This window comes from Pelodiscus sinensis, chromosome 1 (genome assembly GCF_049634645.1).
Source record: "Pelodiscus sinensis isolate JC-2024 chromosome 1, ASM4963464v1, whole genome shotgun sequence".
Classification (NCBI taxonomy): Eukaryota; Metazoa; Chordata; order Testudines; family Trionychidae; genus Pelodiscus; species Pelodiscus sinensis.
Window position 1 is genome coordinate 107352253 of NC_134711.1, and position 15900 is coordinate 107368152.

The following is a 15900-nucleotide window of genomic DNA, read 5'->3' on the forward strand; positions in this document are numbered from 1 at the left end:
GAGCAGCCATTATTTCACTGGGGCTGCTCCTTCAGCACATACCTGCGGGTACTGTGCCCTAAAACAGGGAAGTAGGAGGCAGGTCCAGGGCCACACTCCACAATTGCTGTGCTTAGGGGAGCAAGATACACCAGTCTGAGGAGCCCCGCCGGGACACACTTGTCCCAAGAGCTCCCTGTGGAGCAGTGGGGCTCATATGGCACAATTTACCTTTGTTGGGTAAGTTGGGCCTTGAGGGAACATACAGATACTCCCAGTTTGTGTGAGATGAAGGCAGGCGTGGTTGTGAAAGTGTTTTGCTCCTTCATGTTGAAGTCCAGAGAAGTCTGGGCCTTGCTAAGTGCTCATCTGGAGTAGTCTACTATTTGATTTCCTCTTTTGGGTCTCCATGGTATCTCGGGGCATTGCTCCCACTACAGCCAGCGGTACTGTATGTGTAACCCGGAGGTGGTCCAGCAGTTCCATAACCCGGACACCATTTTCATCCTGGCCTTCGCAATCATCCTCCTCAACACAGACATGTACAGCCCTAACATCAAACCCGACAGGAAGATGATGCTGGAGGACTTCATCCGGAACCTAAGAGGTAAGGGTGCTGCCCCAGGTAGACATAACTCCTGCCACTGCAGGAGTGTGCGCGCTAGGGCTGAAGCCAAAGGCAAACTGAGATTTCTGTAACTTGGGCTGCTGCTCTCTCTGAATCAGAATGGCAGAAGCTTGAGGTGGAAGAGACGGGTTAGGTCCTAGCTAGACCATCAGCTGGGTGAATCTATGCAGAATTGTCCTCTAGAGCTGTGGTTCTCAACTGGTGGTCCATGGTGACTTTTTCGGTGGTCCAAAGTCAAGTCACACGGCAGGAACAGGCACTGCCGTTAGGCTGTTTTACGTCGTGTTCACAAGCACGCGACGCGTCATCCGTAGTGTCACCTAGGACGCACCGCATTGTGTTGCCAGTAACTTCCATCTGAGGTTCTGAGCATCAGTGTAGCTGCTGCCGTCATGCGGAGCGGTTGCTGTGTCGTTCGTCCTGTGCTACATGTGCTGGAGGTAGTCCACGAAAATTTTTTTGATTGGCCTGGTGGTCCGTGGACTGAAACAAGTTGAGAACCACTGCTCTAGAGCATATTCTCCAGCAATATGTCCAGCTCTCTGTTGAAAGACTCAAGAGGAGTTTCTGCCATTTTGCTTGAGAAATACATACACAGTTTAAATAAATATCACAGTTCAAAATTTTTCTCTGATGACTGACATTTTCCTTTGCTTGATTTCATCCTAGTTACATCCTGTTGGATATCCTGGAATACCTCCTTTCCCATCTTGGTGCTTCAGATATTTGGACAAACTTTCCTGATCACCTAAATCTTCCCTTCCTTAATTCCATGCTATTCCCTCTTCCTGTGTAACTCAGCCTTCTTCTCCTTGCTATCCACAGCTGCATCCTCTTATCTTGAGGTTCACTTTAGTTGTCATCTAACCACAATCCACATCCACATCACTTCTTAATCTTGAAGGGAAGTGGTTGAAACCACACTACTGGGGACACGTGCAGCAAGGCCAGACCAGGCAGGATCCTGCACTGGCAGGGGCCTGAGCTCAATCTCCTAATAGGTCTCTTCCATCTGTAATGTCTGCGGTTAGATGAAATCAATGCAAGGTTTATTGCTGAGTGGCCCAAGATCTATAAATATGAAAGTGTGACTAGAGAATGCCAGGGAACACATGGAAAGAAGCCAGTGTACCAAGAAGTGGAATAATGAAATCCTTTGCATTATCCTGATTATATCATCCTGTCATCAGAGAAGGCACCAGATTATACCAAGAAATGATTGCTTCCTCCCCACCTTCCCCACACACACAGTGCAAAGGAAGCAATCGGTGCCTGCTGAAGACTGTCGGTTCTTTCCTTTCTCTCTGCCTAGTCCACTGTACCTTGTCTGTGCTTTGCAGGGGTGGATGATGGAGCTGACATTCCCCGGGACCTGGTGGTGGGGATCTATGAGAGGATCCAACAGAAAGAGCTCAAATCCAATGAGGATCATGTAACTTACGTCACAAAGGTGGAGAAATCCATAGTAGGGATGAAAACAGTGAGTTCTTAAACCTCACTCTATTCTTCTCACCTCTACTTCCCACTCTCCTGCAGTCTCCTCTGTCATCTCCTCCCTTGCCCTGCCTTCTATCGCAGTTGCATCCTTATGCTTTTTCTTCCCCAGTCACCTCTTTCCCACAATCCCTTCTTTCTCTCCTTCCATTCCCTTCTGTCCTTTAACAGTTTCTTGGATTCCCCTCTTTCTTGCAATCTCTTTCCTAATTGTTTTGGCGTTCCCTCTCAGCTAGAATTTGTCTTAACTGACGGCTGATGCACTAGCTCTCTAGCCAAAAGTATTGTCACGGGCCCTGCCTGCTGACACCTCACAGGGGTACCACTGTCCTGCTTCAGACTCATTCAAGATTTGTGAGGACATAAGAAAGAAAGGAAAAGTCTGATAGAAAGAGTTCTCAGCCAGTGGTCCCACGAGTTCCCTGAGGAGTCCACATGTTAAAAGAACCCCACAGGAATTGAGAGTAAGGCAAAACCACACCCTTTACCCGAACAGTGTGAAAGGGCCAGAAAAGTACAAAACTCACAGAGGTGGGTGATGGGAGGATGCTGAAGAGGGTAAGCAGCCAGCCACGATCCCTGTAAGCCCGACATATGGTGATCTGGTTCACTAATAACAGAGCTCCCAGTTACTGCCTGCCTCCATCAGGGCCACTTCTTGCTGTGGCAGTCGGGAAAAAAGATGGTGAGGAGAGAGCCACAGGTGGGCAGAGCTAGAGGTGGGTAGCTAGAGGTGTTACTGAATCATTTGGGTTGGGAGGGGCAGTGAGGACAATTCCCACTTAACTTCTTTCTTGGGTCTTGCAGGTTCTGTCTGTGCCCCATCGCCGGCTGGTCTGCTGCAGCCGCCTTTACGAGGTGACGGACGTGAACAAAGTGCAGAAGCAGGCCACTCACCAGAGGGAAGTGTTCCTCTTCAACGACCTGCTAGTGGTGAGCGTGCTGTGGAATGAGGCAGGAGAGTGGCACTGAAGGAGAGGCAGAGCAGAAGGAAGCTCTCCTGGGCATGATGTGAAAATCAAAAGGATCACTGGGCTCAAAAGAAACCCTAGATAACTTGATCTATTAAGGGCAATTAGCCATGATAGTCAGGGACAACCCCATGCTCCGGGTGTCCCTAAACCACTGATTGCCAGAGTCTGGGACTGGACAGCAGGGGGAAGATCACTCGATAATTATCCTGTTCTGGTTATTTCCTCTTGAAACACCTGGCATTTTTGCCCCCTCAGAAGATAGGTGAGGGTACGTCTACACTGTAACACTATTTTGAAATAACTAGCGCTGTTCCGTAATAACTTAGTCCATGTCTACGCAGCAGGCAGTTATTTTGAAATGGTGTCCAAATACTGTCAAGCTGGAGGACTTCTTACTCCTGTTACCCTCATTGTACGAGGGGTAAGGGAAGTTGGAGGAAGAGTGCTCTATTTCGAAATAAGTGCTATGTAGACGCTCCCTATTGCGAAATAAAATATGCAATTGACAGCTCAATTTGTGCAGTTTATTTTGAGTTAAACCCTGCAGTGTAGACTCACCCTTACTGGTCTAGATGGACCATTGGTCTGACCCAGTATGGCCGTTCTTATGTCAAAGAAGCTTCCAGATCCCGTAGGACACAGTCAAAATGGAGAGCAGTAAGAGGCACAGGCTGCTGGCAAAACTAGACCATGGCACACCCCCAACCTCACGTCCTAAGAACAGACCAGTCTCCCCTCTTCCATTGTAAGAAGGGGCTACAGCATCCCCCATGGTAGAACCTAAAGGAATCTCCAACTCTTCAATAAGCCATGTCCCAAGACGGTTCTGTGTCCCGTTAGCAGTCTGAGCCGGGTCAGTATTTTCCACAGTAACTCCATTCCTCTCTGTGAAGTTCAGTTCTTTATCTGTCAGTGCCGTGGTAGGCAGAGCCACCTGCCTGTCTGAATCCTGCCTAATGGACAGTGCCAAGTTGCTGCTTCCCTACCACAGACCGGGTAGGTTATTCTTTATTCACGTAGAGACACAGATGTCCACAGCACTTTGAAAACACATCCTCTACCCCAGGGAGCTTGAAGTCTAATTTAAGCCAACACCAGGCAAACACTGACCTATCAGGAGCAAGAGTGGGAGAAAAGTTCAGCACTAGAACCTGATGAGTGGAAGAAATGAGTTTTCAGGAGTGACTGGAAGATGGATTGGGAAAATGGCTGTTCTAAGATAGACCCTCAGCCGCTGATGCCTTTCTCTCTATGACAGATCCTGAAACTTTGCCCCAAGAAGAAGAGCTCCTCGACCTACACATTTTGCAAGTCGGTTGGCCTGTTGGGGATGCAGTTCCATCTCTTTGAGAACGAATGTAAGTCTGTTGTGGGCTGGGACCTTGGAGGGGTTTGGCAGGTGGAGCTGGAGGGAAGGTCCCTGCATCTGGAATCGCCAGCTGGAAAGGGATCCATCAGCAGGGATTTGAGCATGCTGGCCAAGCTGGGGGCTGAATTATTGCTGTAGTGGGGCAGTGCGTTGGGGCAGTGTGCTATCCTTCTAGTTGTGCCTGCACAAGAGGCAGCTTGAATGTCTCTCCTTGCTCCCCCTGAGCACAAGAGGGGGACAGCCCACTCTGCAGCAGAACGGGGTGCCACTGGCTGGACCACACACATAGCCAGCACCTGCTGGAGACAGAACCAGATGGAGCACACTCTTAGCAAGTGCGGCTGCAGGATTTGTCGTCCCCCGCCACAAGTATCATGTATCCAGCTCTGCCTTCCCTGACACTCTTGTTCAGGTGCTACTTCTCCTCCCCCCACCCCAGAGGTGCCAAGAGACAAAACAGAGCTGCTGGAACGGCACCCACAAAAGTGTGGCATGAGCCCAAACCTCATCAGCTTGACCTTGATGGTCTGGGAATGCAGCCACTGTGTGTCATTATTTAGTCAGGTTCCGTGGAGAAGTGCCAGAAACACTCTGCGTAACTGATGGTGCCGGGTTCAGAGCGGGAGGAGATGGCAGCATTTGCATAAGCTGTTGCTGTTGCTAATTGGTACTTATGGGTGTCTATGTGGTGTGTGCCATGGAGAAGAGAAATGATAATAGTACTTAGCTCAGGCAGAGCCCTTTCCATCCTCAGCGCTGGACAGATAGGCTGAGAGGTTAAATGGGCCACGCTTCACAGAGAGGTGTCACTGTCAGAGCTGTGATTAGAATCTAGGAGTGTTGTTATTGTTAATGTTTGTTATTGTAGTGCCCAAAGGCAAACCAAGAGTGAGACCCCATCCTGCCAGGCTGGGCAAACACAGAGCAGACACAAAAATCAGAACTATGTCCCTGCCCCAGAGAACTGATGATGGCACACTGCACCTTTGCATTGGGTTACGGGTTCCCGAAAGTTGCACTGTCATGGGAGCGAGGCAGCCACATCTCAAGCAAGAGCTGGTGCGGTTAGGTCTGGGTTTCTCATTCGGTCCATGTCTTTTCATGTCTCCTTCTCAGATTACCCCCACGGCATCACCCTGGTGACTCCAGTGTCAGGCTCAGACAAGAAACAGGTACTGCACTTCTGTGCTCTGGGTGCAGAGGAAATGCAGAAATTTGTGGAAGATCTAAAAGAGTCAATAGCAGAGGTGATGGAGCTAGAACAGATACGGATTGAATGTAAGGCTTCCAGCATTATCCAGACCCCATGCAGTCATACTGTATGTATGTCCGTGTGTTTTGGTGGCGGGGTGGGGGGTTGAAGATCCCATCCATGGGGGTAAATGTTGAAATATGCATGTGATCGTCCCTATCTGTGTTCATGCCCAGAAATGATCATATGAACTTGTATAAGCAACAGGTTCTGATAACCTGCATCGTGGTGCATTATTTAACTCCAAGAGAGGCAGCACGGCCTAGTAGACAGGGTACTGGACTGTGGGTTAGGAGACTGGGTTCTGTTCACAGCTTGCTAGCGACCTTAAGCCAGTTACTTCGCCTCCAGCTGTGTTTTGCTGGGTGAAATTCTATGACCTATGCTCTTAAGGTCTGACTAGACCAGGAGGTCCCTGTTGGCCTTTCTGTTTCCGAATGGATGAGTATTCCCGTTGGAGTCAACCGCATCACCCATGGTGTAGGGTGCTACTCACTGTGAACAAGAGTGTCGGAGTCTGTCCCTCCGGGGGGGGGGGTGGGGGGGTGGTTATGTGTATGTGCATACACAGCATCTCTAATTTCTAGTTCTTTCCTGTCTTCCCTTGTACCCCCCCCCCCCCCCGCCCCGCTCCCTTCTTGTGTGCACATCTGTTCTTCTGGCTGATTTTCTCTTCTGCTTCTGCCTCACCTTCGCTCTTGTCCCTGTCTCTCTCCATTCACTTTTGTCCTTCTGGCTCTCAGGGGAGTTGGAGAAGCAGCAAGGGGCAAAGACTCTTACATTAAAGACCAACGGGGCTCAGATGGAACCACAGTCCAAGCAAGCATCGCCGACAGGTTAGAGGTCGCTGTCCTGGTGAGGGCGGGGCGGCTGACTGTGCTGCTGTTACTCAGACCCTCACACAAGTGTTCCCATTGACTTCAGTGGGAGCGAGTGCTCGGCCCTGTGCGTAAGGGTTGGGCCCTCAGCAAACAGTGGAAGTGAGTTGAGCATAAGTGCTCGGCAGGTCCCTAAGAGGCCCCTCTGAAAGCCACGCTGACTGCAAATGGCCACAGAGAACCCATTGATGGGAAAAGGCGATAGCCCAAAGTCCTCTGTTAATCCCCAAAATGGACAGTGGCACTACAAGCTCTTCTCTCTCCGTCCTACCACCGCTAAGTAGCACAGGCTGTATGTTCATTCCTGGCCTGGCTTCTCTGCCACAGCTGCCCATGAAGGCCAGACACCGTGGTGGTTTGGGTGCTCGTCCACAAGAGAGTGAGCTGGGATCAGCCGCTCATTTAATCTACCCCACCACGTGGTTATCGCATGACAACTATCTGCTGCCATCAATTGAACCCAGAGGCTCGATAGCCCCTCACCCATTCTCAGTCCTCATGCTGTATGGCAGGCCCACTGAAAGGGGGGCAACTTCTCCTGGGCCTGGTGGCAATTTAAAAGGGCCCAGAGCTCCTGGCCACCGCCGCTGCAACTATGGCTGTGGCAGCAGCCAGAGCCCTGGACACACAGGTCTGTGCAGCGCTAAGAGCTGGGGTGGGGAAGGTGCAGTGCAGTCTGAGTAGTGCTGAGACACGGCTGACCCTGACCCTGGCTCTGGAGCCTGAGGCCCTGCCCTTTCTGGGAGCACAGCACCCGCCACACACCTTGCCCAGGGGCCTGGCAATTCTGTCAGCCCCCCTGCTGTGCTCCTTTGATGCCATGAGGTGTGGGTTTCCTCGCTGATCGGTCTGTCTTATTTCAAAGGCAAGAAGGAGTTGGGGGAGAAGGCCTCAGATAGCACAGTGGAGGTAAGTAGAATGCAGAGCAGCTGAGGTAAGTAATTCTCTCTCACTTCAGCTCTTCTCACATTCTCTGTTGTTTCTTTTCTCAGGTTTTAATCAATGCCTCCCCAGCCAGACTGACAATTTTACCAATTTCCAGAGATACAATTAAAAGTTACTGCTAGGACGGGTAATACAACTTTCAAATCCAACCTAAACTTCAAAGCATTTTCAATCCGTTTTTATAACTGCAACATCCCTCATGGACCAAACTCCCAAACGCCATAGACTAACCCGCGCTGCTACTTAAAGGGAAAACTGAGAACCTAGATAAAAACTTGCCTTGACAGGCCACTGACATTGCTAACACCATTCAGCCACTGATGCAAATTTACCCGCAGTAACCTTTCTTGCAAACCTTGCCCCCAAAGACTCACCATTTTATGCAGGGAGCTCCATTGTCCTGTTTGCACGTATTTCCGCAGGGACCACCAGTTCTGACTGGATATGCTGTCCTATGCAGAGTCTCGTTGCCTCCCAGATGCCAGTTCTCCCGGCATAGCTGTATTACCTAGGAAATCTCTCCAATGTGTCTTACCTATCCTGAGCTTTGGCTTACCAGAGCAGCTCTATCTCCCAGCAGATGCCTCTTGCCATAGTGCGCTCAATCCCCCTGCAGTGCTCAGTCCTCATTGAGGGAAGAAGAAGCTGCATTTCTCTGCAGATAGCACCTCCCTCAGGAAATGGGGCTCGGAACCATGCTTCCTTGCAGAGCATTGCCTCAGTGAGTTTGGGTGCTGCTAGCACTTCAGGCCTTGCAGCCGATTCCTTCCTAGGGGAGGTTCCATCACCTCAAGGTGCTGAGGGAAGCTCTGTTACCTTGCAGCTTCCCATTCCTTGCGCTCGTGAGAACCCCCCGCACGCTGCAGACACTTTTCGCCAAGTCAGAATTCTATCCTCCCAGAATGACCCAGTTCTGGAGGCATTTCCTACAGCTCGTCAGTGTCCCAGGGGAACCCGGCTGCCTCCATTCTCCCCAGGGGAGCATCACTACTTGCAAGCATCCATTGGTAGGGGAGCTGCGTTATCACACAGTCCCCCTGAGGGAGTCTTGTGTCCTTCCCGCCACCCAGTCCCCCAGCGAGAGCCCTGCCTTCCTCCCTGTTGCCAGCCAGTCCCCCACAGGGGGTCTCCACCACCTGGCAGACACCACTGGGCGGGGAGAGCTCTGCCATCATCTAGTTCTTCCTGGAGACCCCCACATGCTTCAGTGCCCTGCAGCCAATCACTTCTGGGATCTGGCCTGTTGCCCTGCCAACCCCTGTGTGCAGGGTGAGAACCATTATATTGGAGCACCCTCACCATTTTCACTCTGGAATCCGGGGGATGCCCATACATGGGGGACTCTCATCAGGTCCATTGAGACCCCAGAAGCCTCTCTTCCTCTCCCCTCGTCCTTCCAATGGCCCAGTAATTTGCCTCAGCAGAAGAGCATCTCCATTTTCTCTGAGATTACCTAATCTGCTGCCATTTCATCATGACTTTCTTTTATCATTGTACCAGCTAGATGGGTAATTTTTTTTAACTCATTTCCTTTCACTTACAAACCATCAAACGGATCAGCGGGAGCTGCAGTTTGCTGGCATATGTCAGATTTCTGCTTTTTTAACCCCCTTTGTAAACAGCTTAGCGAGTCATGTGCACTTTCCTGCTCAGGGAGATGGGGCGCTGGGACGGGCTTGAGTCTTGCGCCGAGCCTCTGCCCGGTGTCGTTTTGCAGAACAGTGCAACCTTGATTATCTGAAACCCTGCTCACCACAACTACCCACCCTGCTGCCTAGAGCCAGGGCACAGCCTCCCAGGTCAATTCATTGCAATGAGAATTCTCAGACGCCTCCACCCTCCGAACTCATTCGCGCGCCCCAAGGGGTTTGGATAATCAAGGTTCACCTTGCATTTGGAAAGGCTGGCCTTGTCTTTAATGGGATGGCAACAAGGGGAGCCCTTAGCTCTAGCTGGGGGGTGGGAGGGAAGATAACTGGTGTTGGGGGGAGAGGAAGCTGTGGCTGAGGACTGGGCTTTGGGTGGGTTAGGGCTGGTGCGAATGAGAGGTTGTGGGGCTCAGGGCAGTCAGTAGTAGCAGACGGGAAAAAGTCTTGTAACATTTAATGCTTCTTTGACTGTTTCTAAACTAGGTGTCAATTCACAACAGGCTTCAAACGTACCAGCACAACTCCGTCCTGGGGCCCGAGAGTGGAACGCAGGCCAGCACACGTCCTAACATGCCACGGGAGAGGCTGGAGACAGCATTGGTACCCTCCTATCCCGCCTCGGCAGGGACACTTGTACAGTGCCAGCAGATTGTCAAAGTCATTGTCTTGGACAAGCCGTGTCTCGCTCGTATGGAGCCGGCCCTCAACCAGACTCTGACCCGCTACGTCTCCTCCGATTCCTGCAGCTCCACCCCTTTGCGCAGTGCAGGCGGCGGGACCCCAGTGAAAATCATCCATCAGCCCCCACTTCCTCCTCCACCACCACCCTACAACCACCCCCATCAGTACTGCCCCCCCAGCTCCCTGCTTCAGAGGCGTAGGTACTCCAGTGGCTCCCGCAGCCTAGTGTAGCCACACCACCAGCACCACCAAACAGCACAGATTTCCCCCACCACCCTTTCTGCCTACAAAGAGATCTAGTTTGGGATTTATTTTTTAGTAAAAGAGAAGAAAAAACAAACCTGAACAGACCTAATTGCTCCCCAGCTTCCCTGAGATGATGCTAATTGTGAAGAGACCTTTATAGAATCTGCCCACCCTGGAGCTCACGCTTCCACGTGCGCCTCCTGCCCAGCCACGCTCTCCTACTCATGCCTCCCCCATGGACCCCACCAGAGCGTTTTGCCACCCTGTTCCCAGCGAGCTCAATGGGTCTGTGCTTTGTTTGCTCTGTCTCTTCAGTTTGCTGTTTCTGCCCCTCTTTCTCCTTCCCACTCTTCCTGCCCCTCGCCTATCCCCTGCCACAGATGTTATCACCTGAAACTTCACTGGGCGCTGACGGAAACAGGCTCGCCATTCACAGCATCCAGTTTGCCTAGATCATGGGTGGAGAGGGGGAAGCGCTGCTGTCACCACTGCTGCCTGCTAAGCCAGAGCTGAGAACTTGTGAGACTCATCACATGCTTCCGCCACACCAGCTTTTGGTATCTTCTCCTCTCACGGCAGCCGAGTCCAAGAGAGCGCAAGCAGGAAGAGGGAGCGTGTCCCAAGCTGTGGTAGAACCCAACGATGACCTCACTTTGAACACCACAACTCTGGCTATTGTTTAATTGGGACACGCTATACCAAGAAAGCTTTGCTGAGACCCAACAGAGCTCATCACATGTAAATATACCTAGGGGTAAAGCATGTGCGGCGCATGCTTAGGGAAGGAAACACCAATCTGTTCTGGAGCAGCAGAAGGGCGAGATTTAGAAACCCCCCTCCCCCCCAAAAAACCCACACACACAAAAAAAAAATCTTCCTGGGCTGCTTTCTCAAAGAGCTAGTGCTGTCTGGCTCCCTGACACACACACGTGTGTGGACACACACACACAAACACACAAATATCTTTTCTGGCACAAAAGAATATGTTCCTACACCTGATGAACTCCCCCTCCTCAACCATGCCCATGTCCTCTTCCAGATGATTTTCTGTTTCCTACTCACTAGAATTTGTACTCTTGAGTAAAAAGCCAAATATTAAGTTCACCTCGGGGGATGGGAAATCCTCTCACTTAGTCTTTTTCATTCAGTGTTGCCCACAGGGGGCTGACGGCCTCCGGGAACCATGACTGGATACTCTGTTGCCCCAGAGTATGTTTATCCCTGTTGGGAATTTGGTCCCATCCTCACTCTCCCATTCCTTGCACATGCCGCCACTGGGCCCCCAGCCCTTCTCCTCCAAGCCAACTTTCAGCATGACTGGAGGAGATGCCAGCTCAGCTCCTCTTGCTTATCAGCAACACCGATGAGCAGAAAGCCAGCATTAATATAGGCTATGGTTGTATTTTTAGCAAAAAAATCTGCCTGCAGTGGGGAGGAGCAGGTATTAATTAGCTTAAAGGCTTTGGTGTCTCACTCTATCTCCCTGTGAGGCTTAAGCAGAGCGACTTTAGAATTTGAAAATAGGGCAGAACAAGTTTTAGGTCCTTATTTTAGATTTTTTTTAAAAAGCATGAGATGATTTTTCCTCTCCATGTGCGGCTGAGACACGAGAGCCGGGTGTTGGCTGGTGACACAGCAGTTTTACTATTGGGCACCTGGAGGTGGGGGATTATAGTGGAGGATGCTTAATTCATTGGGCAAGGTAATGCCAGTTAGCGACAGGAGGGCTTTTACCTCAGTGGGCCTTATCCCCTTGACTTCAGTGAGGCTACCTGTAGAAGCAAAAGCTGTGCTCCATCTGATCCTGCCTGTCAGGCTGTCTTTCCTGTCTGGGCTCTTCTAGGACACAGCTTGAAGGGCTTGTGATTAGCCAGGGTGTGAATGAGATGCTGATAAAACAGTTCCCGAATCATGGTCATGAAGACCACACACTAGCTAGTGTGTCAGCCTGACTCCCAGGCAGGGTTGCGGGGGAGACACGCTGTATTTGGCTGGGGCACCCAAGGCAGTGCCTAGATTTGGCAAAATGCCTGGAAATAATCCCAGCAGTACATGATGCTCTGCCCCCTCTCCCTATTTGGAACACACATGCCCCCCCTCAGTGACTGCCTGGTGTACACACACGCAGCTACTGATTTCTTGGCTTCGCTTTTCTATCCGAAGCAGGACAGAATGCCTCAGCTTTTATACTTCATGCCAAATACACATTAAAGCGACCCCGCAGGCAACACACAGAAGATACTTACAATGAGCTGTTCCAGGGTGGGGGCGAGACAGAGGCCTGGAAGCTGGGAAGGGCTCAGGATTTGGAAGCTTTCACCCCTGAAAAACTGCCCCCATTACTCTTAGGGGGACCAGGTAGAAGGGCTGCTCCTGTGCAGTGTGAACTCTCCCTGCAGCCAATAAGAGTTGAGGGTGTTCCGGGCCTTATGGGGCATCAGACCCATAGACAGGCCCCCTCCCTCAAATTCAGCACCTAGCAACAACTTGTGTTCTGTTACCCAGCCTGACTTTCAGCTACTCTTCCTCCCCCAGTGAGCCCTGAAATGCAGACTGGCTCCCATGCCAGCTGGCTTTGCAGTGAGGATTGGATGAGACCATCCAAGGTCGCTCAAGGCAGGCTCTCATTTGACCAGGCTGTAGCTTACAGGAACATCCTACAGGTGGAATTTGCCATCACACTGCCAGCTAGCAGGTGATGGCATTTTATGTTTCCTCGCTGCTGGTGTGGAGATGATAGTGTCTTAGCACCTTTGCATTTCTGTTCTTCTCCTGGCTTATTCCCTCAGCCTTGAAGGAACACTGATTTTAACCACAATTCATTAAGCCAGTGAAGATTTGTGTGTGTGTGTGTGTGTGTTTAAATAAATAAATTAGATTTTACTTGACATTTAACACAAAGTAACAACAAAACACCTTAAAGTATTTGATGAAATAATTATTTTAGATAAATTATTTAGAGCAAAGTGAAGTTCCTGGAAGAGAGATTTACATTATTAATAATTGCTTGGTGAAGTTAAGACAACATAAAGAGCAGGAAGCTTTCCTGAATGTCCTCACCACTCTTCCCTCTTAACACTGGAAAACAGACTCCTTAGTTCATAGACGCTGTTCTGAAGGGACCAGCACACTCATCTAGTGTGACCTGCACATCACAGGCCACGGAACCTCAGCACCCACCAGTGTTCCCGCTAAGCTGGACAGTAACACAGCTTCACAGGCAATTATCAGCCCAGTCAGTCGGCTCCATGCATGGAGCCCTGAGCCACTGATTGGACAGGGCTGATTAATCACCTCTGAAGCTGTGCTGCCACTCCAATTTAGAGGGAACACTGCCCCTCACCCCCCCGCAATAGGCCCATAATCTCTGGCAGAGTTACAGAAACTTCAAATACTGATTTAAAGCCTTCATGTGACAGACTCCAGGAGCAAGCTAACAGGAGTGCTAGGATTTACTAACACATGCGGTGAAAGGTGTCCCTGACCTCCCAAAGACTGCTTCTGGCATGGAGATTTGGTCAGGGAAGCAAATGTAGCAATCCCAGCCCATCCGTCCTTGTCAGCCTCTGCCCTGCTGCACATGCAGCTTGTTTCCAGACAGGTTAACTGGGCAGGATGATTTTATTTATTCTAGAATGTTCCGGGCGTAGAGAGGGTTGCTTTAAAATCCACCGTGTAGCTGAGCCCTCTTGGAGTGTGACCAGAGCCCCTTGCTGATTTTCCCTTGGGGTTGTCTAAGAGAGTTACAAGCACTTTAAAATGTGTATACGTGGCATGTCGCCTGCTGTGCCCCACCCACAGATGGACACACACGCACGCACACTCAGTACAGTATACTTCTATTTCTGCTAGTAGATACCACGGCACATAACTCGCTCACCAGCAGGATACCACTAGACAGAGCTTGAACAAACATTTTAGTGCAAGGCCTGGTGAAAAGCAAGAAACAATCCACCCCGTGCTGTGAGAAACGTGGCCCAAAGAAAATCACCAACCCCCCACGCGGTGTTTTTTCTGACAGAGAGACTGGCAGGAGATTTTGGATTGTGAGCTCAGGCGGGAGCCTGCTGCAGACATTAGATAAGCCAAATTGAAGTGATGACTTGCTGCTGCATTCAGATCATTGCTTATTAAACAACCAAGCTCCAGTATTGTACAGCAATGGACCAGCACACAAAGGGGCAAAACAGGAAAAAGCACTGTCGCTTGCCATCAACCCTGAAGATGTTTCTCTGGCCCTGATTCTTACACCTGTGTAAACTAGCAGGCACTCCAGTGACTTTGGTGGTTACCCCAGGGCAACACTGGTATGGGTGGGAGGGAGGACTTGCTGTATTTGGGCCATGACAGTACAATACTGCAGTGCTTTTTCATGTGGATTTTCATAACTCCCAGAAGGAATTCCACAGCATCTATTGTTACCCTATATGCATTTGATTGTAAAGTGGAGGCTAATGGACTCAAAATCCCCTAATGCAAAACCTGTACCATGTTCTGCAGTGTTTAGGGGTTGTTGGTCTATAATACTTGAGTATTTTTAGAAGGCACAACCTGGAATTATTGTTATATGTTTGTGGGGCTTCTAAAACAAAATCCGGCCCTGGGGGCGCTGAGCTGTTGCTTGGGAAAATCTCTGCTGGGAATGGAGAATGCAAATCTGACTTCTTTGCCGAGTTAGCTTATGCTACACCCGTTGCTCTGGCTGCCCATGTTGAGGACAGGAGCCTAGGGCTGCCAGAAGTGTTTCTTGGCATCAGCTGTAATGCGCGAAAGGCTCCAGCTCATTTTCTCCTGACTGCTTCTAGAACAGCAGCGCCGGGGACAGCAGCTTTTACGGTGTCCGGGTCTCGCTCCTGCGCCACGTGGCACATTCCCATCTGAATGTTTCTTTTTAAAAACACAACATGTTACCTATGTGTAGGCTTTTGAGAGCACCTGTCTGTCTGTACCTGTTTCCTGCTGTAAATATCCTTCTGAGCAGCTTCCTTTGGGAACAGCGGTGTGGTCACACCTAGCAAAGAATCCAAATGGCTCATATTTTGTAACAAAAATAGATCAGAAGTATTTTATCTGTTCAATTCATAGAGTTTTAGAAATTATATTGAGATATGTCACTTGTGCACTAATGTCTTCTTTGCCTCAGCCAATTCATTGTGTCCTGAGACCCCTCTGTGTGCACGGGCTGGATGGGCTAGGCAGCTTCAACTCGCATTGATGGCAACAGGCGCTGACTGTGTTCAGCATCTCTGAGGCTCAGGCCAGAAGGCAGACAGGAGGAATTGGTTCTCATCAGAGAGCAGCCACTGCTGTGCAGGTTTGCCCTGATGGTGTGGCAGAATGGCCAGGAACGCAAAGCCTCATGCCTGTTCCAGCAGAGCACTGGCACAGCCAGTGGGAATTCATCTACCCAGCTGTGTGTTTATGCTCCTTGGGGGGAGGAGGTCGCGCACACATGCATACAAATGTGCGACCACAGCTGAGAATGCCATATTCACATGCTGCGTTTGCAAACACGTGTATTGTCTACACTCAGGCTGCAGATAAACTCACACACAGACATATGTGCATACGATACATAAACACGCAGAGCGCATGCAAATAGGCTGTTTGTGCAAGGATGCAGCGCCACTAATGTATTTGCACATGTACTGAACATACAAAAATATATGGTACAAAAACAAACACACTGCATATACAACCCTACAATATCCATATCATCTGTGGGTGTGATCTTATCACATCTCCTAAGCTAAGCAGATTTGGGGTTGGGTAATATTTTGCTAGAAGACATATTAAGGGAAAACT

General features: G+C 50.2%; 1 protein-coding gene across 8 annotated transcripts in view; it reads left to right on the plus strand.

Annotated features, from left to right (window-relative positions):
• The window catches only part of IQSEC3 (IQ motif and Sec7 domain ArfGEF 3), a 165301-nt gene extending 150086 nt beyond the window's left edge, over positions 1 to 15215 (plus strand). For 3 of the 8 annotated variants that reach the window (XM_075940807.1, XM_075940811.1, XM_075940832.1), the window contains 8 exons: positions 420 to 586; positions 1948 to 2087; positions 2909 to 3034; positions 4334 to 4433; positions 5561 to 5722; positions 6440 to 6532; positions 7440 to 7483; positions 9652 to 15215. In XM_075940807.1, coding sequence (XP_075796922.1) covers positions 420 to 586; positions 1948 to 2087; positions 2909 to 3034; positions 4334 to 4433; positions 5561 to 5722; positions 6440 to 6532; positions 7440 to 7483; positions 9652 to 10080 — 1261 coding nt within the window. In that variant the 3' untranslated portion in view covers positions 10081 to 15215. Of the gene's footprint in view, positions 1 to 419; positions 587 to 1947; positions 2088 to 2908; positions 3035 to 4333; positions 4434 to 5560; positions 5723 to 6439; positions 6533 to 7439; positions 7484 to 7566 lie in introns of all 8 variants that reach the window. The other 5 variants (XM_075940816.1, XM_075940827.1, XM_075940821.1 and 2 more) reach the window with 4 other exon arrangements.
• Positions 15216 to 15900: the final 685 nt, after the last annotated feature.